This window comes from Phoxinus phoxinus (assembly GCF_949152265.1).
Source record: "Phoxinus phoxinus genome assembly, chromosome: 7".
In the NCBI taxonomy this organism is placed as follows: domain Eukaryota; kingdom Metazoa; phylum Chordata; class Actinopteri; order Cypriniformes; family Leuciscidae; genus Phoxinus; species Phoxinus phoxinus.
Window position 1 is genome coordinate 21558096 of NC_136882.1, and position 27439 is coordinate 21585534.

At 36.1% G+C, this 27439-nt stretch overlaps 1 protein-coding gene across 10 annotated transcripts in view; it reads left to right on the plus strand.

Moving 5' to 3' along the window:
* stxbp5l (syntaxin binding protein 5L) overlaps positions 1-27439 on the plus strand; it is a 145253-nt gene that overhangs the window by 38135 nt on the left and 79679 nt on the right. For all 10 annotated transcript variants that reach the window (XM_079618613.1, XM_079618604.1, XM_079618608.1 and 7 more), the window contains 2 exons: positions 22609-22690; positions 26412-26512. In XM_079618613.1, coding sequence (XP_079474739.1) covers positions 22609-22690; positions 26412-26512 — 183 coding nt within the window. The remainder of the gene's footprint in view (positions 1-22608; positions 22691-26411; positions 26513-27439) is intronic.

Here is a 27439-nt window from a genome sequence, read left to right on the forward strand (position 1 = left end):
TTGAACGAGGGACATGCCTGTCATTTAAATATGCTTGGCCTTTTAGATAATGTTAGATTTTGATTCCTGAACTGATTAGAGTGGAAAGAGTGCTTGTAAAAGATTGATAGATGTGTTCTGTTGGGAATTGTGACATGACTTTCATTCCACAAAGTTTCACTAGCAGCCAGCCAACAGAGCGAGAGTGAGGAAAACAAACAGACAGAAAAAGAGAGGGAAACTAACGTTTACAATTATTGGCACATTTAGTCTTAGTTACATTATTTTGAGAGAAAAAATAATAATTCTAATGTTACGTTTGTCAAATTTGTAGATTATTTTATTTTATGAACTTGTTTGCAATTAGCTTATGTTGTTTCTGCTGTTATAAAATGTGATGATTCAGACGTTTAAACGTACACCGTATAATTTATGCAGCAATAATGACGTTTGGAAAAAATAATGAACGTTTCACCAGTTGTTTACAAATAAAACAGACAGTCTTGATCCAAACTCACCCTATTAGTTAAAGGGATAGTTCACCCAAAAATGAAAATTTTGTCATCATATACTCACCCTCAAGTTGTTTCAAACCTGTATGAGTTTCTTTCTTCTGATGAACACAAAAGAAGATATTTTGAAGAATGTTGGTGACCAGACAGTTGCTGGACCCCATTGACTTCCATACTATACTTTTTTCCTACTATGGAAGTCAATGGGGTCCAGCAACTGTCTGGTCACCGACATTCTTCAAAATATCTTCTTTTGTGTTCAACAGAATAAAGAAACTCATACAGGTTTGAAACAACTTGAGGGTGAGTAAACGATGACAGAATTTTCATTTTTGGGCGAACTATCCCTTTAAGCCAGATGTTGGCATGTTTGAGCTCTCAACCAATCTAAGACATTCTTTTGAAATGCCACAGAGCCACAGTGTTTACACTCTTCTGGAAGCCAACTTTGGTCCTGGTTGTCTCTTCTTAGTATTGCTGAGGTAAAATAAATATTGGAATGTCAGAGAAAATTACACACTTAACCTGTAAGTAACAATAGGGCACACCATCATCATATTCTGTATTAACACTATTGAATGTTGCGGTGTGTTTTTTTGACCGTATTGACTGTTTCGGGTCTTTCCGTTTGAACCGCAGTGAATGAAGTACATTCCTGAAGCTGTAGCTTCACAATCTCCTGATAGCTTTACATAAGACACATCTCTTACATTTAGAACACAGGTCAGCGTGTGTATGCGTGTGTGTTGGAGTGTGGGTGTATGAGTGTGTTTAAATCAAGATTATTCACCAGCCCACATTGTGACTCACCACTTGTCATCAGACCAGCTCATGTTCCACAAAGAGAGAGAGCGAGAGAGTAGATCCCAGATCCTCTCTTAGTATGTGTGTGTGTTATGGCTCACTGCAGTGGTTCTCAACTTGGTTTTGCTTCCAGCTCCTGATTTTACACTGGACATCATCATATTTGTCTTTGTTGATTTGTGATCCTTAATTTAATGTTGTCTGTAGTTTCTTTTACCTTTTTATATTTTTATTTTTATTTTCATTTATGGGTTTTTGAGGATGAGGTCATGCCATGCAAAATTTTGCCATCTGCCCAGTTTAGCTTAAGTTCACTTTTGCTAAAATTTTTGACAAACAAACTGAATGAACTGTTCATGAACATCTTGTTCACAGTTTATTTAATTCTTTTACAAACTAGATGCATTTTCCATTCATTTTTTCATAAACTAGATGCCTTGTTCGTTCAGTTCATTCACAAACAAAAATACCTTGTCCATTAAGTTTGTTCACGAATGAGATGTCTTGTTTGTTTAGTTTGTTCATGAACAAGATGTCTTGTTTCTCGAACGAAATGCCTTGTTTTCATTTTGGGAAAAAACGATGAGTACATGAAAGCATCCGAGTACGATATGTTCAAAAGCACGGAATTAGCTTTAAATTATTTAGAATTTCCATTAATAAACCCAAAACGCTTCAGCTTTTGACATGTTGACGTATATATTATGATTGAAATCATTCCTGCAGTGATGTCAGCTGCAGACAAAACCACCGATGATGGTAATTGGGGTTGTTTTCGGTGGCAACAACATGATGATTGCTGCACTCTCTCTTTTTGCTGTCAAAATCTGTGCATTTACAGACACATTTGTGTGTGTGTGTTTGTGTGTGTGGGCGTGTAGGCGTGTGTGTTTGTCTGCATGCGACAGAGAACTGCATATTTGTATGGGCTGATTTTGTTTGTGTATTGGCTAAATTATGAAAATGTGTTTGCCAATCCTGCAAATGGATGGAAGTGAAAACAGAGGGAAGTGGCCGCAGATGAGTAAAAGCTTAGATATACTGCATGTGCCCTCTGGGAGCAGTTCAGAGAAAACAACCGTATAGAGCTATTGGCCCAACCTCTCTGCTTGACAGACTTTTGATTGTGGGACAGTTGCTTAGACTGACAGATACAGTGCTATGCATAAGTTTAGACACCCATGCTAAAGTTGACTAAAAAGAGGAATAAAAAATCATATTTTGGAAATTGAACTTAATGCCTTAATTTAAAAAAATAGGAAAAATCCAACCTTTAAGGACACCAATTTTCTTTGTGAATGAATAATGTATCGTAAATAAATAAATGTTCTTCCTTAAAATACAGGGTGCATAAGTTTGGACAAGTTCCCTTGGCCTTTGGGATTAAAATAGCCCCACATAATCACATAGCCTTCACCATACCTAGAGATTGGCATGGAGTACTTTCCATAAGATCATCTCTCAATGCAAATCAAACCAGCTATTAGGCTAACTGAAATAAAACCATGCAAATCTCTAGGTATGGTGAAGGCTATGTGATGATGTGGGGCTATTTTAATCCCAAAGGCCAAGGGAACTTTATCAGGATGCAGAGTATCCTGGATCCATGAAGTAACTGGCCTTTAAAAATAAAAATCTGCCTCCCTCTATGGGAATTTAACATAGTGGTGTCCAAACTTATGCACCCTGTATTTTAAGGAAGAACATTTATTTATTTACGATACATTATTCATTCACAAAGAAAATTGGTGTCCTTAAAGGTTGGATTTTTCCTATTTTTTTAAATTAAGGCATTAAGTTTAATTTCCAAAATATGATTTTTTATTCCTCTTTTTAGTTAACTTTAGCATGGGTGTCTAAACTTATGCATAGCACTGTAGATCTGGGCAAATTTGGATCTCAAAATGTTTCAGCCTTTTCACAATGTGCATTATATGTCTTTATATCTGTATGATATGGCTTGAAAGGGTGGTTTCAACACTGAAGTCAGATGGAATAAATTAGATTTAAAAAAAAGTCAAAAAGTAATTTTAAATTGTAATAATATTTCATAATATTACTGTTTTTCTGTATTTTTGATCAAATAAATGCAGATTTGGTAAACATAAGAGCCTTTCAAAAAAAATTCTGTTTTTGGTAATGTACTACAAATTTATTTATATTCAACATTCATCTCAACTCATTTTTTTTTCACTGAGCTTCCTGGAACTGCCTTCTTCTCATTAGCATATTAGCGCATCTTACTAGTTTTTGGATATATCTTTTTCAGAGCTTGCAGGCTTTTACAAGCACAGGTTCTGTATATCGGACCACCCCACGCACGCACACGTGCACGCACGCGTGCACACACACACACACACACACCCTTGTGTACATTTGTGTAACTGCAGATTTGTGTAAAGCAATCATTGGTGTGTGATTGCTTGTGCATTAATGATAGATAACTCTTACTATGCCTCTGATGCTGTAAAAGGCTTTGGGCTACAAAATCAATATCTCCTCATTGTGTGTGTGTGTGTGTGTGAAAGAGAGAGAGAAGTGAAGTGGTAATAGGGAGGGTCCTGCCAACTAGCTGCATCAATGTGAGTATGTGTGAAAAAGAGAGAATCAGAGATAGAGAGAGAGGATTGGTAGGATGCTGTATTAGCTGCACTTCATTCTTTGGAGCAGAAAATGTAGGCAGGGGCTTGTTTGCCTCCTGCAGGGAATTATCCACATAAAACACAAGACCTTGAGCACTGTGTGCGAGTGATAGACAGTTATGGGCAAAAGGACAGCAGACCTCTGCATAACCTTACGCACAGCTCTGTGCAAGAAATATGCAGAAGCATTTCATTGAGAAGCGTGCTGTACTAGACTAATCCCAGTATTAGAGAAATATAGTGGGGTCATCCACGGACCCAGAGAGATTACAGGAGTACGGTAAACTAGGTGTGGGATTTAAGGCTATTGGAATGTACTTGGCATTTGAGCTCATAGCGGCAGCTTTCAGGCTGGATTTATCCGATTGTCTTGCGGCCTGTAACATCTCTGGTAGTGCCACAGAGCTGCTGACCGTGATGCTGATTCACTGTCTGTGCGAGAAGACACTGTATCTGTCAGCTGAGTTCATGGACATGGTCTTGCTTTCCCTCCTGCTGTTGGCATGTGAGGGGAACATAATTAGCACTGTTGGACACACTTTAAAGCAATGGTGTAATCAAAATAGCGCACACATTGTAAAAACTACTTGTATGCCTTTAATGCAATGAAACAAATTATGCTTTTTATGGTAACACTTTAGACTAATAAACTCTTAATCACTGCTTATTGATAGTAAGTAATTGGGTAGGGTTAAGGGATCTGGAATATGGTCATGCAGAATAAGGCACGTTAAGTACTAATAAACAGCCAATATGCTTGTAATACGCATGCTAATAAGCTACTAGTTAATATTGAGAATGTGTTCCCTAATCTAAAGTGTCACCCTTTTATTATCCTTACAATTTTTTTAAGAGCTCTGAAGTAAAAGGTACATATTTCACCATAATCATCAAAACTGATTTTTTTTATATTTATTTATTTATTTATTTATCACATAATAATGTGTTAATAATAGCAATTATTACTATGATTTATTTAAGTTAAAATTAATTATTAGAACATAATAAATAATGTTTGTTATTATTAATAATATTAATTTATTTTGAAATAATTTCATTTATTGACTTAACAAGTTAACATAATTATATAAATTACTTATGCATTTATTTATTTAACAAGTTATCAATATAGCAAATTAGTCTGCCAGTGATATCAATTTCAATAATTGCAACTTTGGTCATTTTTACCTGAAGTGGTGTATAACCCGATTAAGTCAGGAAAAAAATATGATTTTACTGGTTGCAGTGCACAGTTTTTGCATTAACGTTACATCAATTAGAACATTTCTACGGTCTCGTCATTTCATCATCCCATTTCAAAAGATAACGTTTTTTTCTTTCTTCTTGAAATACTTAAAGGGATAGTTCACTTTGAAATTAATTTTTGATATGTTTTAGCTTACCTCAAGGGCATCCAAGATGTAGGTGTCTTTGTTTCCAAAGTATTTTCAATTTTGATATTTTTAGGTCAAACAGTTCTTGTCTGTCAGTCATATAATGCAGGTCTATGGGGTCCACCTCAAAGAGCATGCACAGAGAAGTCCAAATTAAACACGATTTAATGACTCGTAAATGTAAGTACACATTGATGGCCTAAGACACGAAACGAGCGGTTTGTGTGAGAAAACGAACAGTATTTATATCGTTTTTACCTCTTGTAACACAGAGGCGTGCGTCCAAGTGATCTGAGGGCGCGAGCGCATCCTGGTGTGTGACGTGTACGCAGACTGGTGCATAGATGTATACACTAGATGTCGCATTAAAGACATTCGTTCCAATGAACTGCCGTAGCCAATGCAACATCTAGTGTACACATCTATGCACCAGTCTGCGCACACGTCACACACCAGGATGCGCTCGCGCCCTCAGATCACTTGGACGTGGCTGTGTTACAAGAGGTAAAAACGATATAAATACTGTTCGTTTTCTCACACAAACCGCTCGTTTCGTGTCTTAGGCCATCAATGTGTACTTACATTTACGAGTCATTAAATCATGTTTCATTTGGACTTCTCTGTGCATGCTCTTTGAGGTGGACCCCATAGACCTGCATTATATGACTGACAGACAAGAACGGTTTGACCTAAAAATATCAAAATTGAAAATACTGTGGAAACAAAGACACCTACATCTTGGATGCCCTTGAGGTAAGCAAAAACATATCAAAAATTAATTTCAAAGTGAACTATCCCTTTAAGGGCAATTAATACGGAAACTTACGGAAAAGTATATTTTGCCTTGATACTGTACTTTTAATTGAGTACATTTTTGACATGGTACCCATGCTTAGAACAGTATGTACTGTACTGACTATGGAAGAAAGACTGTATGGGTTTAGAAAGACATGAGGGTAAATGTAAATGATGACAGAACGCACGTTTCTCAATCATGAACTATTCCTTTAACAATGATGAATGACTTGCCGACAACTATTATTGTCTATTCGTCAAAATGTGACAATGTGTCTCATCCTGTGTTTGTCAGTCAATGTTGTTAAAGTCTGTAGTTGAACACAAATACACATTCCATGTCCCACACATCTAACAAAACAGCAAAGACAATAAGATGGAGTCGCTGGAGAAAGGTCTTACAGGAAGAAGTAATTCATTAGTGATTTAACATAACAGAAACAATGCAGTGACACAGATGATTGTTCTGATATCGCCACTGTGGGGTTAAAGCAATAAGATCTCATTTCATGTGAGATTAAGTTTTTCATTTTGCAGATGAATGCTCTGTTGTGTTATTATGTGTTGTCAAATGCCATTCATCATTACAAAGGAAATGAGGTGATTTATGAAAAGAGGGTTTTATATATTGAATATTCATGTATTGTTTGGCATTGTTATTAGTATGCATATGAGCAGACCTCACATTAATATTTGCTGGGTCGTAATGTTCAGCTCAGCTGAGCACAGCACATGCACCAAAACCTCAGGTTAATGTCAGATCAGAGAGAGAGAGAGAGAGAACAAAAGGGAGATGGAAAGATGCATCTTCATATTTTTCAGCAGGATTTGGAAAACAACGTAATGAAGTGCCCACTTTACTTTCAGAAGAGTAGGAACACTCTTATATTTCATTTTCTCTTCATCATCTTTTTTCTTTCTTTTCTCTTTGTCTTCTCTTTGTCTTATTCTGTTCGTCTGTAACTCACTTTTTTGACTGCTGTATTAGAAACACCCTCGCAGCAGCATACATTTTTTTTTATGTAATTTACTGACAAGGTAATATAACAATATATATATATATATATATAGCATTATAAATGTGTATTATTATCTTTTTATTAAAAACTTTATTAGATTTGCGATGTTGGTAACTATGGAACTTTCTTCATTTATATTTCATTTTCTCTTTATCATAATTTGTCTTTTTTTCTTATTCTGTTCTCTTTTTAAGACCTTTTCATGCTATAATTAGAGCTGCCACTTTTATTTTATATTACATACATTAATAAAATTCACCATTCATACTGATTGCTGCGGCAACAATATTTGATACATAGTATACATGTATGTTTAACATTTTTAAAAAGGGTCTAATATTATTGTAAGAATTATTATTATAAATAAATTAAATATTAATAATATAATACTATTGTTTTTCAATATTATTACCGGTAATTGTACTGTATTAAATTATTATTGTTGTCGTTGTAATTCTTCTACATTTCACCATCCAATATCATGAGATGAATTGCATTGAAAGTTCTATTGGCAGCCGTAAATTATTCTTTTACATTTGTTACCGTGTCTGTTTTCTTTAGATGCTTCTTTCCCATGGTCCTTTGGCTTGTCATAGTGACTGAGTTTACGGCATGTCTGTCTGTCTCCTCGCATTACATCTCTCTATCTCCAGATGTGCACTGACCCCTTTGTGTGTGTTTATTGGCGTAAGTGTTTCTTTGTACAAATAGACGACAGTAGGAATAAGGACTGAACTGGTGAATTCTGATCCAATTAGTGAGAGATTTGTTGAGTCAACCGTATTTCAAAGCAAGCATTCTGATCTGCCGTGTCACTGAAAAACAGCAGCAACAACAACAACAACAACTAAACAATGTAGTATAATGTAAATGATGTATTTATTCAACAGCTCTTTGAACAAGAAGTTAATGACTTTAAAATAAGTCATGTGTTTGGAGCGAGTAAAAAGGATTTTCATTTTTGGCTGAACTCTTCCTTAATGAAATGCTTTTTAATCTCTTTCCTTTCTTTTTATCCCTCCCTAAACTCATCTATTTTCTCTTTAGAGTTTACACATGTTTCTCTCTTTCCTTTAGGCATTTCTTGCATATCCCAGAAACCATTTTCTGCTGGGTTGCAGGGGAAGTAATTGATTTTAGAGCAGATGGAACAAATTGTTCATTTTGAGCAGGATTCTCGCACTAGCCCCAAAGAGAGAACCAGTGAGAGATAAGGAGTGAATTGAGAAGGAGTGTGAAAAACTCAATTATGTTCACAGCTTCATCTCTGTTCTGCTGACCCTCATCTACACGCATCATATGAGCCCAGCGTACCATACTGTGGTCGTGCCAATAGGATCATTAACAAATCACACATGTCCCTGTAGAACTCATCTGATCGCTTGCAATTTGGCAAAACTTCCGTTTTTGTTTCTCCCACTCGTCCTGTCATCCTTTCTGGTTTTCCTTTGTCCTTTTTATAGGGTGGAGTGATGGCACCCCACTCGAGGCTAATTGCAGCCTTTTTCTTTCGGTCCCAATCTGAGTGACACAGTAAGCATGCCCTGAAACCATCACCTTCTGGGATGATCAGCTCTGAGACAGTGAGACAGAGAGCTAGTGAAAATAGTTTTGACATTATATGCTAATGGAGTGACAGTGATCCGGAAGGCCTGTGTCTGGGACACGCAGGTGAGCTAAGATAAGTGCTAAAATAAGAGGAGAAAAGAAAATGGAGTCAAATAAGGACAGATGAAAAGGAACTTACAGGAAATATTGTTATTTTTATTGATTTTTAACACCCACCGTATGATACAATGTCCTTACTTGGAGCGATGCGATAAGTGACATGTTTCTAATTATGAAATATTTTGCTGGGCAGCTCCAGCCATCGTGAAATGAGCACATCAATTAGTCTTGATTTATCACAACTTGTGTGCTTTTTCAGGGTGAGTCGGTGTGAACTGCGGTGCTAATAGAGTCTCTCGAATGCACACATAGAGTAGCCGTGCACAGAAGGCTCAGAGTTCACAGTTCAAAGTTCAGGATATTCATTAAATAATACATACAAATTCGGTTTGTTTTTCAACAAACCCCATATACCCCCAGAACACTTGGAATATATAACACGTGTAGCATCAGACCATTCTGTGATACTTTTGCATCTTTTTTTAAAGCTTGATGCTGGTCGCTATTCACTGTGTTCCCAATTATTATGCAAGTAAACATATAAATAGAATTTCAGTGCAATAAACATTCAGATTTTAGTTTTTCAAAGAAGTGTTTGTTTTATTTCTCATATCTTTTTAGATAACTGGTATCAATCTCAGACAGGTTTGTTAAATAGTTTGCCAGCTCACAGTTCTCATGCAATATGGGGAGTAAGAAAGATCTTCCTGAAGATGCAAAACATGAAATGAAAAATGAAACATGAAAAATGTTTGTGAGTGATTTAGAACATAGAAGAATTCAGTCAGATAAAGTCTTCTTAAGGAAAGTTCTAAAATGATTTTCATGCAGGAAAAGGCACGACCCCATGCTGCAAAAAACACCAATAAAACTGTTTAAACATTTATTTCTAAACCCACTTTAAACATTTCTCTTCATGAGCTTTGGTTAGAGGTGGCAGAAATACAACTTTACACAGCCTGCATGGAGAGGTTCTTGAGACTCCAGAGACACCAGCATCTTTAAATAACTGTTTTTTTTTTAACTGCCCTTTTAATACAAATTAATTTCTTTGACAGAAACTTCCCTTAATAAGTCTTTATCTAACTGGGTCTAACCGGGTTCTTTTGTGCTTTAAATCACTCACAAATCTGACAGTTTGATAATCTCTATTCAGTTTTCACAAAATATTAGTTGTTTTCATGGCTTTTGCAAGACATTGTACCATTTGCTTAATAATGTGGAACAACCTCTTTAAGTAGGGTTTCCATTTACCTAAGTAGACCTGGCAAACAATTTGACAAACCTGTCTGGGATTGATGCCCGTGGTCTAAAAAGATATGAGAAATAAAACAAACGCTATCTTTGAAAAACAAAAATCTGAATGTTTATTGTACTGAAATCCTACTGTCACTTGCATAATATATAGAACACATTGTATATTTCTAAACTCCCAAACAATTTCAATATGTTTGCATATATTTGAATAAATTACATTATTAAAATGTACATTATTTATATTATTGCAGTTAATTCAAATAAGTATATACTTTTTATATTTTCTAAAGAAATTGTCTGTGATTCTTATCAGTCAGTTGAGCTAAAGTGTTATTGGCTGGGTGTTGCTACGTGCTTGGTGTTTGTAATTAAGGTTATCAGGTTTATTTAGTAATACTATATTGAAGTAAGTATACTCTTATTCAGAAATATTGTCAATATTTACTGCACTGACAAAATCGGATGCACAAAACTTGAACTAAATTGATCAGATTAATGACACTATTGTATTTAAAAAATAGATTTCCAATAACCTTGAAGCAAGGTGTTATCAATCATGCTGTCAAATGCGTTTACGATAGAAACTGGAATCACGGCCAAAGAGCTCAACAGTGACATCCCAATCCCATAAATCACTGGGAATAACATAGAGAAAACTCTTCCTAAACTCTCAAACAACTTTGTTTGAATATGTCTAAATCTATTTACAGTAAACAATGTTATTATTATTATTATATTAATTCAAATGTGTTCTACTCATCCTTATTGACAATAGTTGTATATTGTATTATGTATATATATTTATACACAGTACACTTTTACTTTTTTCTCATTTTCATACACTTGTTTATCTTCAAATAAAATGTTGTAATGTGTTTAATGTCAGAACTAGTTATTTTGGTTCAGGGCTTAACTTTTTATTGAAGAATTCTTGAAATGCGTATGAATAGGGGGGAAAGTGAAAGAGGCCACTGCAGTCTATTAAACATAAATTGCAGTCAATCAGAAACTATTGGATGTCACATTGTGCCTCAAGAAAAATTACACACAAAAAATGACGTGACACTGCAAATGACAGTTATTCTCCAGTGTAGATGTTTTCATTGACTTTTGTACATGTTTGGAAAGTGGGCAACAGATTTTTTTTATTTTTACGTGCTCTAGTGTATTGAGACTGACAAGCCAATAATAATTTGCTCAAGGGTTATTGATCACTCTTGGACACCCCTGACCCCTCCCCCCATTTCCTCCATCTCTCTTCATCGCCTGACTTTCATTGGCTCGTCCCCTTAAGTGCAATCATCCTGCCTTCATTTAATCTCGTCCTCATTAAATTGAGCGTGGTGAACAAACACGCTATTTACTGCCCCGTCAAGCACTGGTTCCCTAAAACATGCGGCCTGGGGCAGTCAAGAGACAGATACAATGCAAGGAAGTAGAAGTGAGGGAAGGAGTGAGAGACAGAAGGGGTTTTATATCTCTACTGTTATTATGGTGATCGATTTGGTCTTTAATTTGTCACCCCAATGCAGCTGCCTGACTGTCCGTTGTCACGGGAACAAGCCATTCTGCCCCTGAGGGTAATTAAGACAGTACAGGACGAAACATGCTGGAAAACAAAAGATGGTCAAAACAAGAGAAGTAGCTAATATGGGAAAATAGGACAAGATGAGCTAGAGCACAGAACTGATGTACACAGATACAAATTTAAGACCTGGAAAAATAAATACAAATATCGCACATGCTGTGATATATTCAAAATGATCTGTGTTTTCCAAAAATATTATGATAAACAGACAGAGAAATTGTCTGAAGAAAATATTAATTATGCTTATCGGTGCAAAAATCCTGATTTTGCCAAGTTGGACGCATTCCTGGGACAACATTCCTGTCTGAAAATTGAGTCCTAAACTTAACCCTACCGATAACTTATCCCTAAAATAAAAGGGAAATGAAAGGTGAATAACACTGATGTAGAAGCACTTAACCCTGATTGTAAGCCTAGACTTGATATAAACTGTAAACTTCAAACCCTCAAATATGATTGGTTGAATGGAATGTTATTCCAGGATCAACAAAGATGTTGATCCAGGAACATGTTGATCCAGGAACTCGGGTTCTGCATAAAGCTAGGATGTTCTAGGTGATTTCTAAGGTGTTGCTATGTGCTTGTTAGGATGTTCTGGGCTATTTCTAAGGTGTTGCTATGTGCTTGTTATGGTGTTCTAGGGTGTTTGACAGGTGTGTTTTTTTAGGGATAGCTCACCCAAAAATAAAAATTATGTCATCATCTCATTCCAAACCAACATGACTTTCTCTCTTATGTGGAATATAAAACAATTTCTGAACAAAACAAAAAATGTTGTCCAAACAACGAATGTCAAGGGGTACAAAATAACACTGGGGTACAACTCTCTTTTTTTGTATTTCACAGAAGAAAGAGTCAAACGCAATATTTGCCAGAGATTTGTCTGTGCATTCTGAATAGCCAGTAAATTATTTTTAATTATTATTTATAATTATTATTCATTAAAATGTTGCAATTCCCAGTGTCTTCAACTTATATGTTGTTTCCCCAAAAATGAAGATTTTAAGTATCTTACCCCCAACAAGGCTCCAGTTAAAACAGTAATAATATTAATATTTTTCTGTAAATTGTCATACCTTTTATATAAAGGTCTTTGTCACGTTTGACCAATTGAATGCATCATTGCTGAATTAGACCTATTCATTTATTTAAAAAATAATGATATTACTAACCACAAACTTTTGATTGGTGGTGTAGTAATAATTTGGATGGAAACATAATTTCATTCTTGTCTTCTTCAATTTTTTTTAGTACACCTCTTCTGAACAAACTGCTTGTTTTGAGGTATTATTCATGTCTGTAGCACAGGATGAGTTAATGTAGTTAACATTAAGCATGTTAAAAGTATAGACACAATAACAGTGAGACTTGCTGCAGCAGACACCACTAGTAACAGTTAAAATGAAGATCCACAAAATAATAGAACAGGCCTAAAACGTAATGCATAATCACCATAGACCTGTTATGTCTGTCAATCATGTGCATTAGAGAAGGCTAAAAAAAATGAACAATAGAGAAGAGCATGCCTATCTCAGATAACTGGCAGTCATCATGGGCCGCCGTATGCAAATTGCCTCTCGCCCTTTATTCTAATTGTCAGGCATTCGGTGTGAAAGGAACCATAAAATGTCACCCTGCAAAAATGCAATAGCAGACCAATCGAATGTGTCGCCCTGGGTCAGCAGTCCTATCTGGGCGAGACAGAGCTTTTTTCCCACTGATACTGGAACAGCTGGAGGATCTTTTATCAATAACCAGCTGCCAGCTCCCTCCGTTCTGTAACGCACACCTGTGTCCTCCTATTGTCTATATTATTAAAAGACCTACATAAGCTGTGCTCCGTCAGGCTCACGTGTCTCCATTCGCACTCTCTTTACCGCGTCCTCGCATTCTCGTGCGCACTGTCTGGCAGATGTGTGCGGCACAGCCAGAGGGGTTTGAGCGGTGGATGAGGTCATTTGTCAGAGCAGGTTTGGGTGCGGGCATTAACACCTGGATCCTCTGGCTCGGCAGAATGTGCGCAGCTTAATGAGGGATCATAATTAAAAGCGATAGCCCGGATGCTGCCGGACCCGGCTCGACGCTGCCAACTCGAATCGGCAGAAATGCGCAGTAAACGTCACGGTCCAGAAAAATCATGTTACCTGCTGACAATTTCGTAAGCCAAATGCCTCAGCTCACTGAGATCATCATAACCGCTCTTTCCCCTTTCATTGAAAGTTCTTCAAAAAGAGCTCTAGCTAGGGATCTGGCATGAGGAACATGCCCAGGGTGCCAACATCCTCATCTGCACAATTATTCTTACCCAGCAAATCACAATGAAAGCCTTACATTAAAAGAGAAAAACATTCAAAGAATCAGGCTGACAGCTTCCCACACACCCTCATTTTCACTCTGCCCTTGAGCCTGTTAGTCTGGATACCAAACCGAATGTCCTTGAGTTAAAAACATCACCCCTCGCTGAATAATTCACTGTATAGTGGGGAGAAGATATGAGAAAGATTGCTTATTCACAATCAATTAATCAGAGTGGATTTACTGGAGGTCGGCTGGCCACATCCGCATAAGTATTCATGTTTTACATACAAGGTCAATACATTCTGATGTGCTGAAGTTAGAGGGTTTCGCACATTTACAAAACTATTTTGAATATTTATGGCTGTTGCTCTTTTAAAATACTTACAGCTGCAGTAACCTTTTTTCAGTTTTCCACTGTCTCTGACTTATAACTTTCATAGTATGTCCTGAATATGATCAATTATTCTGTTTTTGAAATACTTTTTGTTGGTTTACAATACTGTGCAAAAGTGTTGGATCAGTAAGATTTTTTTTTTTTTTTTTTGAAAGAAGTACCAAGGATGCATTTATTTGATTAGAAGTACAGTAAAAGCAGTAATATTGTATTTATTACAATATATAATTTATATATAATTTATTAACATTTAATTTAACTGTTTTCTAATTTAATGTATTTAAAAATGAATTCCTGTGATGGCAAAGCATCCAGTACCCCAGTCTTCAGTGTCACATGATCCTTCCGAAATTATTCCAGTATGCTGATTTGGTGCTCAAGAAAATTTCTTATCATTATCAATGTTGAAAACAGACTGCAGTTGTGCAGCTTCGTATTTTATATAGAAACAGTGATACATTTGTAGGGCTAAAAAATGAATATATCCTCCTATATATTTCTGACCCCAAACTTTCAAATGTCAGTGTACTACTTGGCATTGTCTTTTGACCTATAAAGTGTTAAGTTTAATATAACGATGAGGAACAACTTTTTCGGAACTTACAACACTTGCCTGTTTCACACTAGCACACACACACATCACACACACGTAAGCAGCGTAGAAGGAAAAACTTTTGCACAAAAAAAAATGCTGGGCAGCATACTCTGCTGCGATGTGACCGTGTTCAGAATTTGTCAATGAGATGACATGGTGTCAGCTGCTTATATAGTATGCTCGTAAAGATGATTGACAGGACTGAATGTTTAGGCTCCTCCCAAACCTACGTTTTGAACTTCATTTATAAAACTTCCTTTGAAGTTTGGGCAAAAACTCCTGCCAATGGTGTTTTCATGCATTATTTATTTGTTGAAAGCGGTGAATGTCATAGGGTGACTGTGAAACCCGTAACAACTCACTTATATGATGTTATGGTGAAACTTGTTATTTTTCGTGTTAACTCGGGTGTATTTTGACCAAAAACAATGCATTGTGGCTTTAATTCAGTGTGAGCAGGGCAGCAAAAATAGACTCAGCGGCAAAACGATTACGGCACTGCCACTTCTGCTCTGCTCCTGCTACACCGTCCCGCCGCGCAGTGTGAATGCTCTAATCACACACACAGACAGGGTAACAAATTTTTTTTTTATTACAGCCTAAACCTAACCCTTCACATAATCCTACATCAATCCCACCCATATTACGGCTAATAAAAATAATCAATAGAAAAGTTTGCTCTTTCGTTTCTCAGGAGACTTAATTTAGTTCTCAATTTATGTTAATTTAAAGAAAAATTACATGTGTCTCCGATATTTCTGCTAAAATTCATTATAGTGATAAAAATAGACATAAGTGAGACAATTGTTGACATGAAAGAATAGAGAGTTTTGGGATATAAAATGAAAGTGAATAGCATAGCTCAGATGATTTAGTCTTGGATCATTTTCATTTTAATAAGAAATGTTTGAGTTCATGTTGAGATATCTGACCTTTGATTGCAGACTGAACATCTGAACATGGCGTGATATATTTTTTAAATCTCTTCTGAAACACTTTAGGAGACACATGTGAGATTATATACTGGAGCCCTTTCATCAGTAGAAATAAAGCTGGATGCTTTTCAATTTGCTCACTGAATTGTCAAATTGATCATTTTTCTTTTTTATAGGGGGTGCATGCCATGGTATGTTTCATATTTCGTAAAGCGATAAAGTGAGGAACATGATTATGAATTCTCAGATGTAGCAGTGTTTTTGTTTGTGTTTTGATTGATTGTTTGAGCAGTGACTGACTGCATCCTTCACACAAACAGCAGTGAAATATTACCAGATGCAATCAGACTCAAAGTGACTGTCATAAAATCTCTCTCAGTCTCACACACACTCACAGATATTCACACATTTGACTGGGGGATACCCACTAAAAACAGCTTGGTCTGTAATTTAGCATGGCTACATTAACGCCAGTGTTTTTTAATTGGCAGCATTGGAAAGAGTTGTTTGCAGGAGAGAAAGAAAACGAATGAAATGTGCTTTGCTTCTCTCTAGCAATACATTTTTTTGTTTAGTTTCATAAGGTTTCACGAAAGAATAGTTTAGACAGATTCTCTCCCTCTCTGCAAAACCATCTTGCACGCAATTATTCTGTCAATAATTCTACCCCTTTTGACTGACTCATTTCTCTGGCTGTGAACGCTCGGTAAATTGTCATGTTGTTCATCAACATCATTTTCTCTTTATATCAATGGAGGGAGTCTTTAGCTCTGTAGGGAATCCAACAACTCATTTTATCACTGTGAATGGGTCCTTAGCACAGTTGTGTGATAATTGTAATGAAAATCTTCTTTGTCAGTCTATATGTGCTTTTGAGAGAGAGTATGCTAACAGTAATTGTGTATTTTGTATTATTTTTTTTACATTTTATATAAAGGGAAATATAATTGTATAAAAAATAACCATTAGAAAATAAAAAATAACCACTTCAAAACTTCAACCGCTCTGTCAAAGTTTGGGGTCGGTAAGATATTTTAATATGTAGAAACTGGGATACGCTCCAGCCTTATGTCCCTAGAAGACCTTATATATATATATATATATAGGTTTATATATAAAGTTTATATATAAATAGACATGGAGTAAAAGCCACACAACTTGTTTTTTTCATGGGATCTTTAATGAAGCAGAGATGGAGATTTTGTTGATTTTACACTGAAATGTATTTCAGAAAGATATAAATGAGAAATTAATGTTGACAAATTAAAAGGAAATCCATAGATTAGAGAGTGCATAAATAGCACAAAGCCAAATACACCAGAATGAGTCATGAAACATCACCTTACCTGTGTGCGTGTTTGTGGCTTTTATGACACGGACACCATTAGATTTCAACTCTTCCGTTCAATCTCGCTCTCCTACTCAATCTGAGTCACCGCGTCAAACCTGTTGAAGTCTCTCTCTGTCTTTTTCTGACTCATCTCTCTCTTTCACCTCCCGCCTCAGTGATACTCTGGGTTTTTACCTCTGCTCCTCCATCCCATCTTTTCGGGGTCTGAGTCACCAGTGTTTATATTCAACGTCTCTTAACTCACTCCATCCTTTTCTTCTTTCTGCATCGATCATATATCTTTCTGTTTAGCCTTGTTTCACAATGGAGACATCAATCTAGTGCCCTCTTCACCACTAAAACATCTCTCAGTGGTCATGTTGAACCTTGTAAATCCTTGGATGTAGCTATAAATGTTGTTAATCAAAAGAGAAAGTTCTGTCATCATTTACTTAACCTCATGTCGTTCCAAACCTGTATGCCTTTCTTTCATCTTTAGTACATAAAAGAAGGTTATTAGGATGTTTTTGGTATTTTGTATACAATAAAAGTCAATGTTAGTCAGGGGCTCCCAATCTTGAAAATGACAAAACGCATTCATTGATAATACTCAATCTCATTCTCATTCAAGTCAAATTCCATTTGTATATATATATTTTTCATGTGTACTCATATATGGTGCGTCATACCATGTTTGACATCAATGTAGCTAAATATAATTGGATCTTTCTTGTGTGTCTAGTAACTGATTTAAACACTCCACATTTCTCCACATGCACAAATGAGATTTGAGAATTATGACATAGAGGCACAACTTTTTTTGGGGGGGGGGGGGGGGGACGGGGGGGGGGGGGACAAAGCTATTTCATGACTTTAGGAGATGGGGAATATAGTTCACAAGTCATGTGGACCTCTTTTATAAGACTGTTATTGTTTTTAACACTTTAATTTTAACTTCAATTTATTTTAACACTTTAGTTTAGAGCATTTACTTCCTTTTGTATGGAAAAAGAAACGTAGACATCTTGCCTAACATTTTTTTTTTTTTTTTACTGTAGATATGAAATAATGACAATCATACAAGTTTGGAATGAAGACAAAATTATAATTTTTTTTTTGGGTGAACTGTCTCTATAATACTTATCTATTACACTTCTGTATAATACAAAAGTAGCTTGATCATTAATATTGGTCAATATGCATTAATGACAGTGCTATATGAGTTTATTTCTTTATTTGATTACTGTTAGATTGTGACACTGGGTAAAGATAACCAAGACTTCAGAAATAAATAAGTTTAAAAAACACTTTTTGGTGCACAGGAAAAAATCGCTAAAGTAATGTTTTACAGAGGCCCTGTTGCTATATTGAGCCTGTGTGGTTTATCTGCTAGCTGATGTTCATCTTATTAGCAAGCGTAAGTGCAGTCGATATAGCATGTTTAATCTGGGGAAGTTTGTGCATTGGTCTCTGTGTGTGCTCTCTGTGTCCGTCCCAGGCACTATTGAACATAATTCCTGTACATGTGGGTTGAACGCCCATGTTTGTAAACACAATCTAACTAAGCGCAGTTAAGAGTCAATCAAGCATGGAGAACAATTACACCTATGACCAATCCCCCTTAAACATACATACACTCACACACTTGCTGTAATGGTCCTTTCTTGAGTGTCCATCATCATTAACCACCGTCTGTGTAAAATCCCTAGATGTTTCATTAGTGAGTGTAGGGGTTTATTCTACAACGTTCTGTCTTTCTTTTTCTTCCTTTAAACTGAGGGTGATCATATAGGCCATTAGGAAGTCTATGTCTGAGAGCGTTTGATTGCTCCGTTGAGTTCCTGTTGTTTAAAGCTTCTGTATAGCAGGCATAAAATGACTCTGCTGCCTGGCAGATATCACTGAAATAGATTAGATGTCCTGAGAAATCACACCTTTCTCTGTGACAGCTCTAAAAAAATCTGAGCATGGCCCACGCATGTTACCCAAAAAACCCTGGAGGCACCTCTCTGCCTGTCAGTCATTTTGTATGTTTGGGTATATTGACATGTCTCTGGACAGTGGTGTTTCGGAGAGAGACTGCATGGTTGAAAGGAAGTTAGTATTGTGAAATTTGTGTACTCTGCTGGGTTTTGAGCCTGGGAGCGTTTGCATTAGTAATGGGCAATATAAACGATATGCGATATAAACGATACAAAATTGGCCTACGATAGAGATTTTAATTCTATTGCACTATCGCGATAATGCATGTTGATGACGCAATCTACCCGCGAAATTTAGAGCCACGAGCTGCAACTGCCTGAAACCATGCCGAAACGCATCATATTCGTCGTCATCTTGAGTAAACATGGCAAAAGCGAAACGGAGGAGCTAGTGAAAAAGATCGGTGCAACATCCATTATAGTTGGACTTGGTTCGGATATAAGCCGTCCGACGAGCAGCCGCAAACTATACAGACTATACAGAGTGCGTGGGGCAACAGTTCGGTAACACACACGACTAATGTTTTCTACCACCTCAAAACTAAACATGTCACTGAATACCAGCGCGTATTCACAAAATAGTGCTGTAAACACAAAATCTTCGTGTGTGCCTGATTTTAAGATTTGTTGTTGTGTTGCTTTTTATCTGAGAAGACATCAGTTTTTCTGCTCTTTGCATCTTTTGTGTCCTTTAAAAAAATAGCCAAACTAAAACTACATTTGGAGTGCCTTCTGCACTGTTTTGCACTTTTTACTGTATAGCCTATATATGGCATGGCACTACTGTAAATAAACTTTTATACTTGAAGCATTTTCTTTAGTTGACGTATACAGGTGAAATATAAAATAAAAAAGTATTCATATAATATTAATATAAAAAAGGTGAAACTAATATATTATATACACTCATTACATGCAAAGTGAGATATTACAAGTCTTTATATGTTATAATTTTGATGATTATGGCTTACAGCTTTATGAAAACCTTTTCACAATATTCTAATTTTGAATTTGGGGTTTTTATAAGCTGCTAGCCATAATATAAACATTAGGGCTACTTAAAGTCTGCAGCTAGTGTACTTGAATGTTATTTATCTGCAACATTATGTTGTATAATTACAGTTTTGCACAGTTCTCAAAACTACATACACCGTTTCTTTCTTTCTTTAAAAAACATTAAACCTTCATTTAGCAGTTGTTTAGCTTTCCTTATACTACAGGGCCGTTGAATGCTTAAATCTGATTGGTTGACCAACGTTCTGAGGTGTGCAATTATATTCAGGGAACCAAAGTAGTTCCGGCAGGTCTTAACCGTATTACAGTTCCATATCACTTCGCGTAGTCAACTGTAATAACGGAAAATAAGATACAATTCATAACAAGAAAACTGCAGCCCCATGCGCTTGATCTGTGATTTTCAATGTCTAACTTCACAATCAATGGAAACATGCAGTTTAATTTTAATAAATGAAGTATATAGCCTATATAGTCCTATATATAAATCAATAGAAAATTAAAACGAATATTTCAATAAATTGATAGTCCTGCTGCAGATAATATAACAAATAAAAAAATATTGATTGGCCTATACTTAAAAGGGCGTTGTGTTTCATTTATTAGGCTAGTCTGTCACTAATAGAAAAAAAAAGAATGAACGAATTCATTAAAACGAATTGAATAAATAAATAAATAAATAATAATATTGACGCGAATGCTTCTTTCTCATAACTGCATTAATAACTGCATAAAGCCGGGGACACACTTACTGTAAGGCCGGTTATGAATGTAATTTGATACTTATCTGCATGCACGCGTGTTCAGCGCGTTCAGTCTGTGTTCACAGCGGTGTTTAAAATCTGCTGCATTCACAGTCAGAGAATGTTTCTAGTCGTTACGTGTGTCCAGCATTAAGTGGCCTTTAGTCTGCTATCAGCGGCTCAGACCTCCGTTACTAACTCTAAAATGACGTTTTGGAATTAGCAACGGAGCATGCAGTTTAGATGTGCAAGGAATTAGTCCTACACACAAGAGTGTTTTAATGAAAAAACTTTACAAACGTCTTGAAATACATCATCTGAACAATATTTCGAGGTGTGGCAACTGTAGAATAAGCGGTCTGTAATAAGATTTGTGGAATATATACACTATAGTTCAAAAGTTTGGTGTTGGTAAGATTTTAGTTTTTTTTTAAATAATTCTCTCATGCTCACCAATGCTGCATTTAATAAACTACAGTAAAAACAGGAATATTATGAAATATTACAGTTTAAAATGTTCTATTTTAATATATTTTAAAATGTAATTTATTCCTGTGATGGCAAAGCTAAATTTTAGCAGTCGTTACTCCAGTATTCAGTGTCCTTCAGAAATCATTATAATATGCTGAATTGGTGCTTAAGAAACATTCCTTATTATTATTGTTAATTTGGAAACTGGGATCTTTTTTTCAAGATTATTTTAATGAATAGAAAGTTCAAAAGATCTGAATTTATTTTAAAATAATTTTTTTGTAACTTTTGTATGGGTGTCTTTTCTCACACTTGCTATACAAACCTCTTCTGTGTGTGGTCTGAACTATACTGAATGAGTTTGACCTTGTTTCTGTCTTAAAAAGCATTTCCCTCCTTTGTTATTATCTGTATTTTACTGTCTTTTGAAGTGATCGGACACAGCTGAGTGTATACACATTTTTTAGATAAGAGAAGAGACAAATGGCATCATACACTTTCTGTTCCCACCATCTTGTTGTGTGTGTGTGTGTGTGTGTGTGTGTGTGGTGTGTGTGTGTGTGTGTGTGTGTGTGTGTGTGTGTGTGTGTGTGTGAGAGACTGCTGAGATAAATCATTAAGCTTATTCCTAGAGGAAGATCTGTTTAAAACTGGGTGAGGAGCTGCTTTTAGAGTCTAATCTGTTAGTCACTTTGAGTCAATTTACTCGTGCCACAGATTCAGTCTCTCTCTTTTTCTTTCTTTCAGTAATACACACACAAAAGTAGGTAAAAATATTGGCTCAGACCTTTAGACCGTTTATACTTGAGCCGCATACTGTACAGCAGGGATAGGCAACGCCGGTCCTGGAGGGCCTCTGTCCTGCAGAGTTTAGCTCCAACCCTCATTAAACACACCTGAACAAGGCAATCAATGTTTTCAGGATTACTAGATAGATACAGGCAGGTGAGTTGTTATCAGGGCTGAAGCTAAACTCTGCAGGGCAGTGGCCCTCCAGAACCGAAGTTGCCTATCCCTGCTGTACACTATATGCTGTCTATCTGTCTAATCCAGCTTGCTGTATGGAAAGTGTTGAAAGTGCATATGATCATTTACAACCTTCAAATTTCGAAGCTTTTCGAACTTTCAAGTATCAGAATTTCACTGTAAATGACTGTCCTTTTTTCCTTAACTCTTTGATGTCATCAGTCTGGGACGGCCGGGAGTGGACTGTCATTGTCAGCATGAGAGTGGGGCGGCAGTTCTCCAACTGCAGTTTCTCATCAATGAGGTACCGAACACCCACACACACATGCAGGCACACATATTACAGCCCATTTTCATGTGCGCTGCATATGCAGAAAGCACGTAGGAGGGCAGAGTGCATATGTGTGTTTTAATCTGTATTTTAGGATAGACAGCGAGTGTATGTGAATGTGTAAATGCATGCTCAGCTCTGCAGAGGAATACGTTTAGGTCAAGAGCTTCTCTTCCTCTCTGCCCTGTGGTGTTAATGCAGTCAGTCATTATTTCCCATCAGACGTGTCAAGTGCTGAACGTTCCTCAGCCTCTCTGTCTCGCTCTTACACGCACGCACCACATCAACTCATGAATAACAAGAAGTTAGAGCGTTAACAAAAGAAAAAAAGTGCGAGAGTTGTCACGGTGGCCATTTTGGACTACAACAATTTCGGAACGCTCTCCACTTTTCACATCTCTACCTATTATTGTCTTCTTTTAATTTCCTATCAGCCCGTAAAAACATCTCTGAAGTCAGTAGAAAGTGGCATTCACAAGCTATTTTACTTTTGTAATGAGACGTTTTTCAGAGTGAAGAACATTCAACAGAAAAACGTTTAGGGCTTGATTTTATCCATCGGGAATTCATTGGTCAGTGAAAAGTGGAGCCAGACCGGAATGTGAGATGGCAGTCAGTTGTGGAGATGATGAAATCTTTGCCCCAGGAATCAGACCATTTATATTTTTTAGCTTCTTACCTGCTGAGAACTGAGAGGACGCTGAACGTGATTTCACCAAGTGCTACATGTTACTGGATCAACATCTGTGTTCAGTGTTTCCCACAGGATTTTTGTGAAATTGTGGTTTATGGTCCTCGTCCCTCTAGGGGGGGTCCGGGTGCATGCCCCCAGAAGAAGATTTTGTACATTTTGAAGCTAAATTCATACATCTGGTGCACTTTGAGAGTTCTAAATTCAGAGATCCAATCCATAAATGTAAATTGTAAAGTGTACATTGAAGAAAGTCAGTGCAGTGTCTCAGTCTACATCAGTGGTTCTCAACCTTTTTTGGGCCTATCCATTATCCGCCCTGTACAGCTATGATAAAAAAAATTACAAACATGCTTTTTTTTTTGGAATGACATGCTCTGATGAATTGATCGCAATAAGACACAGACGTTATAACACACTTAAAATCATCTCATTTACTGACACATGAGACTGTAGGAATTGATTGGACAAATATTGTGCATGCACACTCTTTTTTTTTTTTCCTGAGGTGCATTACTCAGATATTACACTTTAGAGATTCAGCTTTCATTCATATTGATTTCATTAACAACACTGAGTTATCAATGTATATAACATTCATCACAAGGGATGGTACCTCACTAACTAGATGGTTGCATTCATACAATAAATCCCACGTCTCCCTTTTAGTAGATTACAGCACATTTCTCTCTCTAATTTAATTTTCTTATAGTAAACACGCAATCAAAATAACCCTATTAACTTTTAATGTATGTTCCAGGTCTTATTGTGAATATGATCCATCATTGCATGTTAATTCAAAGACATTTTTTTTGTCTTATAACATCTTTCCTTTCCAGCTGACATCTCTTAGGCAATTCAGGATATTGCATAATATTAACCAACTGCCAAAATAGCCGTTTATGTTTTGTTTTAGCAAACTCTCGTTAGTGTTATTTTAGTGTTTTATATATATATATATATATATATATATATATATATATATATATATATATATACTATTATAGTATTTATTAATATTCCTACATTATTTTAATATTTTATAAAAAAAATTGTTTAAGTTTGAGCCCTTTTGTTATGTGCTTTTGACAGATTTATTAGTTTAAAAAAAACATAATTTAGCTTTAATTGATTTTATTTAAATACTTTATTTAATTTATAGTTTTTATTATTTAGTACTTCAACTTCAGTTTCTAAGGTAACATCTCTAATTTTCTGTTTTTTTAAGTAAAGGTTTTTCATCTAATATTTATATTTTATTTTATTTCAATTAGCGAAAACCAATTGTTGTGATGTTAGTTTCAGTTAACAATAACAGCCCTGGCCCTCATTTGGTCTGGCTTCATTGATATGGAAACCACAGATATACATAGATGCCTCATTAGTGGCTGTTTCTGTGGGTCGCTATACGTAAGCCGCCCGCCGGTCAAAGCCGGTCCGTGAACATTCAAGAGCAAGTTGACTGACCGTATGCAACCGTAGTTAAGTAGTGTATGAATACATGAAATAGACTTCAGCAGATGAATTTGCTAACAAAATGGCGGCGTCAGCTAACACGACATTAAAAAGTTACCATAGTAAAAGTAAAAACATTAAAACTAGTAAAAAAATGTAAATTGAGTTAATACATATAAAAACACAAACCAAGATTCACCTGTGAAAGGTTATCCCATTTCTTCGGGAATTTAAATGTCGGGGGTTTCACAACGAGAAGCTGCACAATGTTTGGGCCTCATTGATTCTTACTATGAGTGACGACACGCTAACAGCGTGGAACGTGGCATCTACGTATATATCTATGATGCAAACACTCATTTTTGGTAATACTGACTTACCAATGCAGTCACACCCTACTTTGTTTTTCTTGTTGAATACTTGGAAATCTTCACATAATGGAAGTAAAATGGGAATTCACACTGACTTCTAAACAGCACAACTAAAGTTTCCTCTTGATGTCTGTTTTTCTCTGCCTTTGTCCTTTGGTGCGCTGGTGTCTGTGTTTACCTAAACACCATCTCCATGGAAACACAGTTGTCAGTCACCTGAACTAAGCTAGGATTCAGTGCACTGAGAGAAACAGACATGAGAATAAAGATGGAACCAAAACTACACAATCATGAGGAACATAAATGTATAGACTCATATACTTGCTTTTGGCATATGATCACCCTCAGATTAGGCAGTGATTTGATAAAACATGTTCAGATTAATACTGCCATGTTCTCATCCAGAACTTAATTATTTGCTTCCTGAACATTGTGCCTGGCTTTGAATAGAAAATTCAATACAGACTTCAAAATTATATAGGTCTTCCAAATAAACCGGGTCAGAAAGACTTTTGTCATTCTGACAGTGTCAGGCACAGTGGAAAAGAGATTTTCACATTCACACTTTTACACACTTACATCACTTTTTGCTCTCTCTCCTCGATCTGTCCTCCATTAACCATGAACACCATCCTGAGCTCTGTAATACATAGAGCATGGCTTTTCAGACTGTTGCGGTCTCTATCCAAGGAGGACTTTAATATCATGAAATATGCATGAAATGCATGGGAAAACAGCAGAGTTGTACAGACTGAAACATATCAATGTGACAAAATAAATTACGGTTTATCATTTCCCTGCAACTATATGAGTAAATTTCTATTTAATTTGTGACCTGGAAGAAGCATCGTATGCCACATAATTTTCTACATCATAGAAAGTGAATAAAAGCAATTCAATTACAGGTCTGAGAAGTTTGTTATTAGGTACATAGTTACAATGCATGATTTTTAGGTCAGATCATTTGAATGATCTCCAAGAGTGTTTTCTGGCACATGAAGAAGCAAAATGGTTGATATCATCATCTGAAATAAAACACCAGTCACAAACGTATACAGTGGATTGTAACTTACAAAGAAGGAATTTAACTGCCATTGTTAGAGAATATTCTTAATGGTGTAAATTTGCCACCTCATTGCAGGGAATGAGTGTTGTTGTTACACTTATGTATCCATAGGGGGCGCTGGTCACAGCCTGTGCGGACGACACGCTGCATCTCTGGAACTTACGACAGCGACGTCCGGCTATCCTACACTCTCTCAAATTCAACAGAGAGCGGTGAGTATAGCTACTAATATAACTCAGTTTTTATATTATTTTTTTCAGGAATTAACAGGCCTATTAACTGAGTACAAATAATATTTCAAGTCAAAAAGGAACTTCCCAAAGATCTTATATTTTACATCGAAAGTGAGAATCCATCTGAATATCTCAACTTGAGGAGAAGTTGCTGACTGCCCAAGGCTGCAGAGCATTGGTCAGAATGAATATGTGATGGAGTAAACCGAGATAGCTCAAGGCTGCAGTGTGAAGACAAGCCTCAATATTTTAAACTGTTCTAGCTCATGTCTTCTCTCTTCAGGGCTGTTTTCTGAGCGTATAGTGCGGATTTTCTTCATAAAAATTAAATGGACACAGTACAGTATTTATTCAATAAAAATATCACATCCATCATAAAATGTAGCATCAACCTTATACTGTGCAACCCTATATTAGGCACTAGCATACGTTTTGCCGTCTTAAAGACCACATGAAAATCAAAATGAGTTCAAAAATGTTTTTCCCTTTATGTATAATATTTATTTATACATAATACTGTATATTATTTTAATTTGTAATATTTTATAATTGTTATATTTAATTATACATAATATATATATAATATACAAAACTTAGCTGCCTATCTTGGCCAGGACACTCCCGAAAAAGAGATTTTATTCTCAGTGAGTTTTCTTCCTGGTAAAATAAAGGTTATAAATAAAATATATAATTTTATATATATCATATTTTATAACTCATTTTATACAGTATATACATTTTACTTTATACATTTTATACACCACACACACACACACACACACACACACACACACACACACACACACACACACACACACACACACACACACACACATACACAAACACACACACACAGTATATATATATATCAAACTGTGCACAATTCACGCAATGGAGACTGACCTA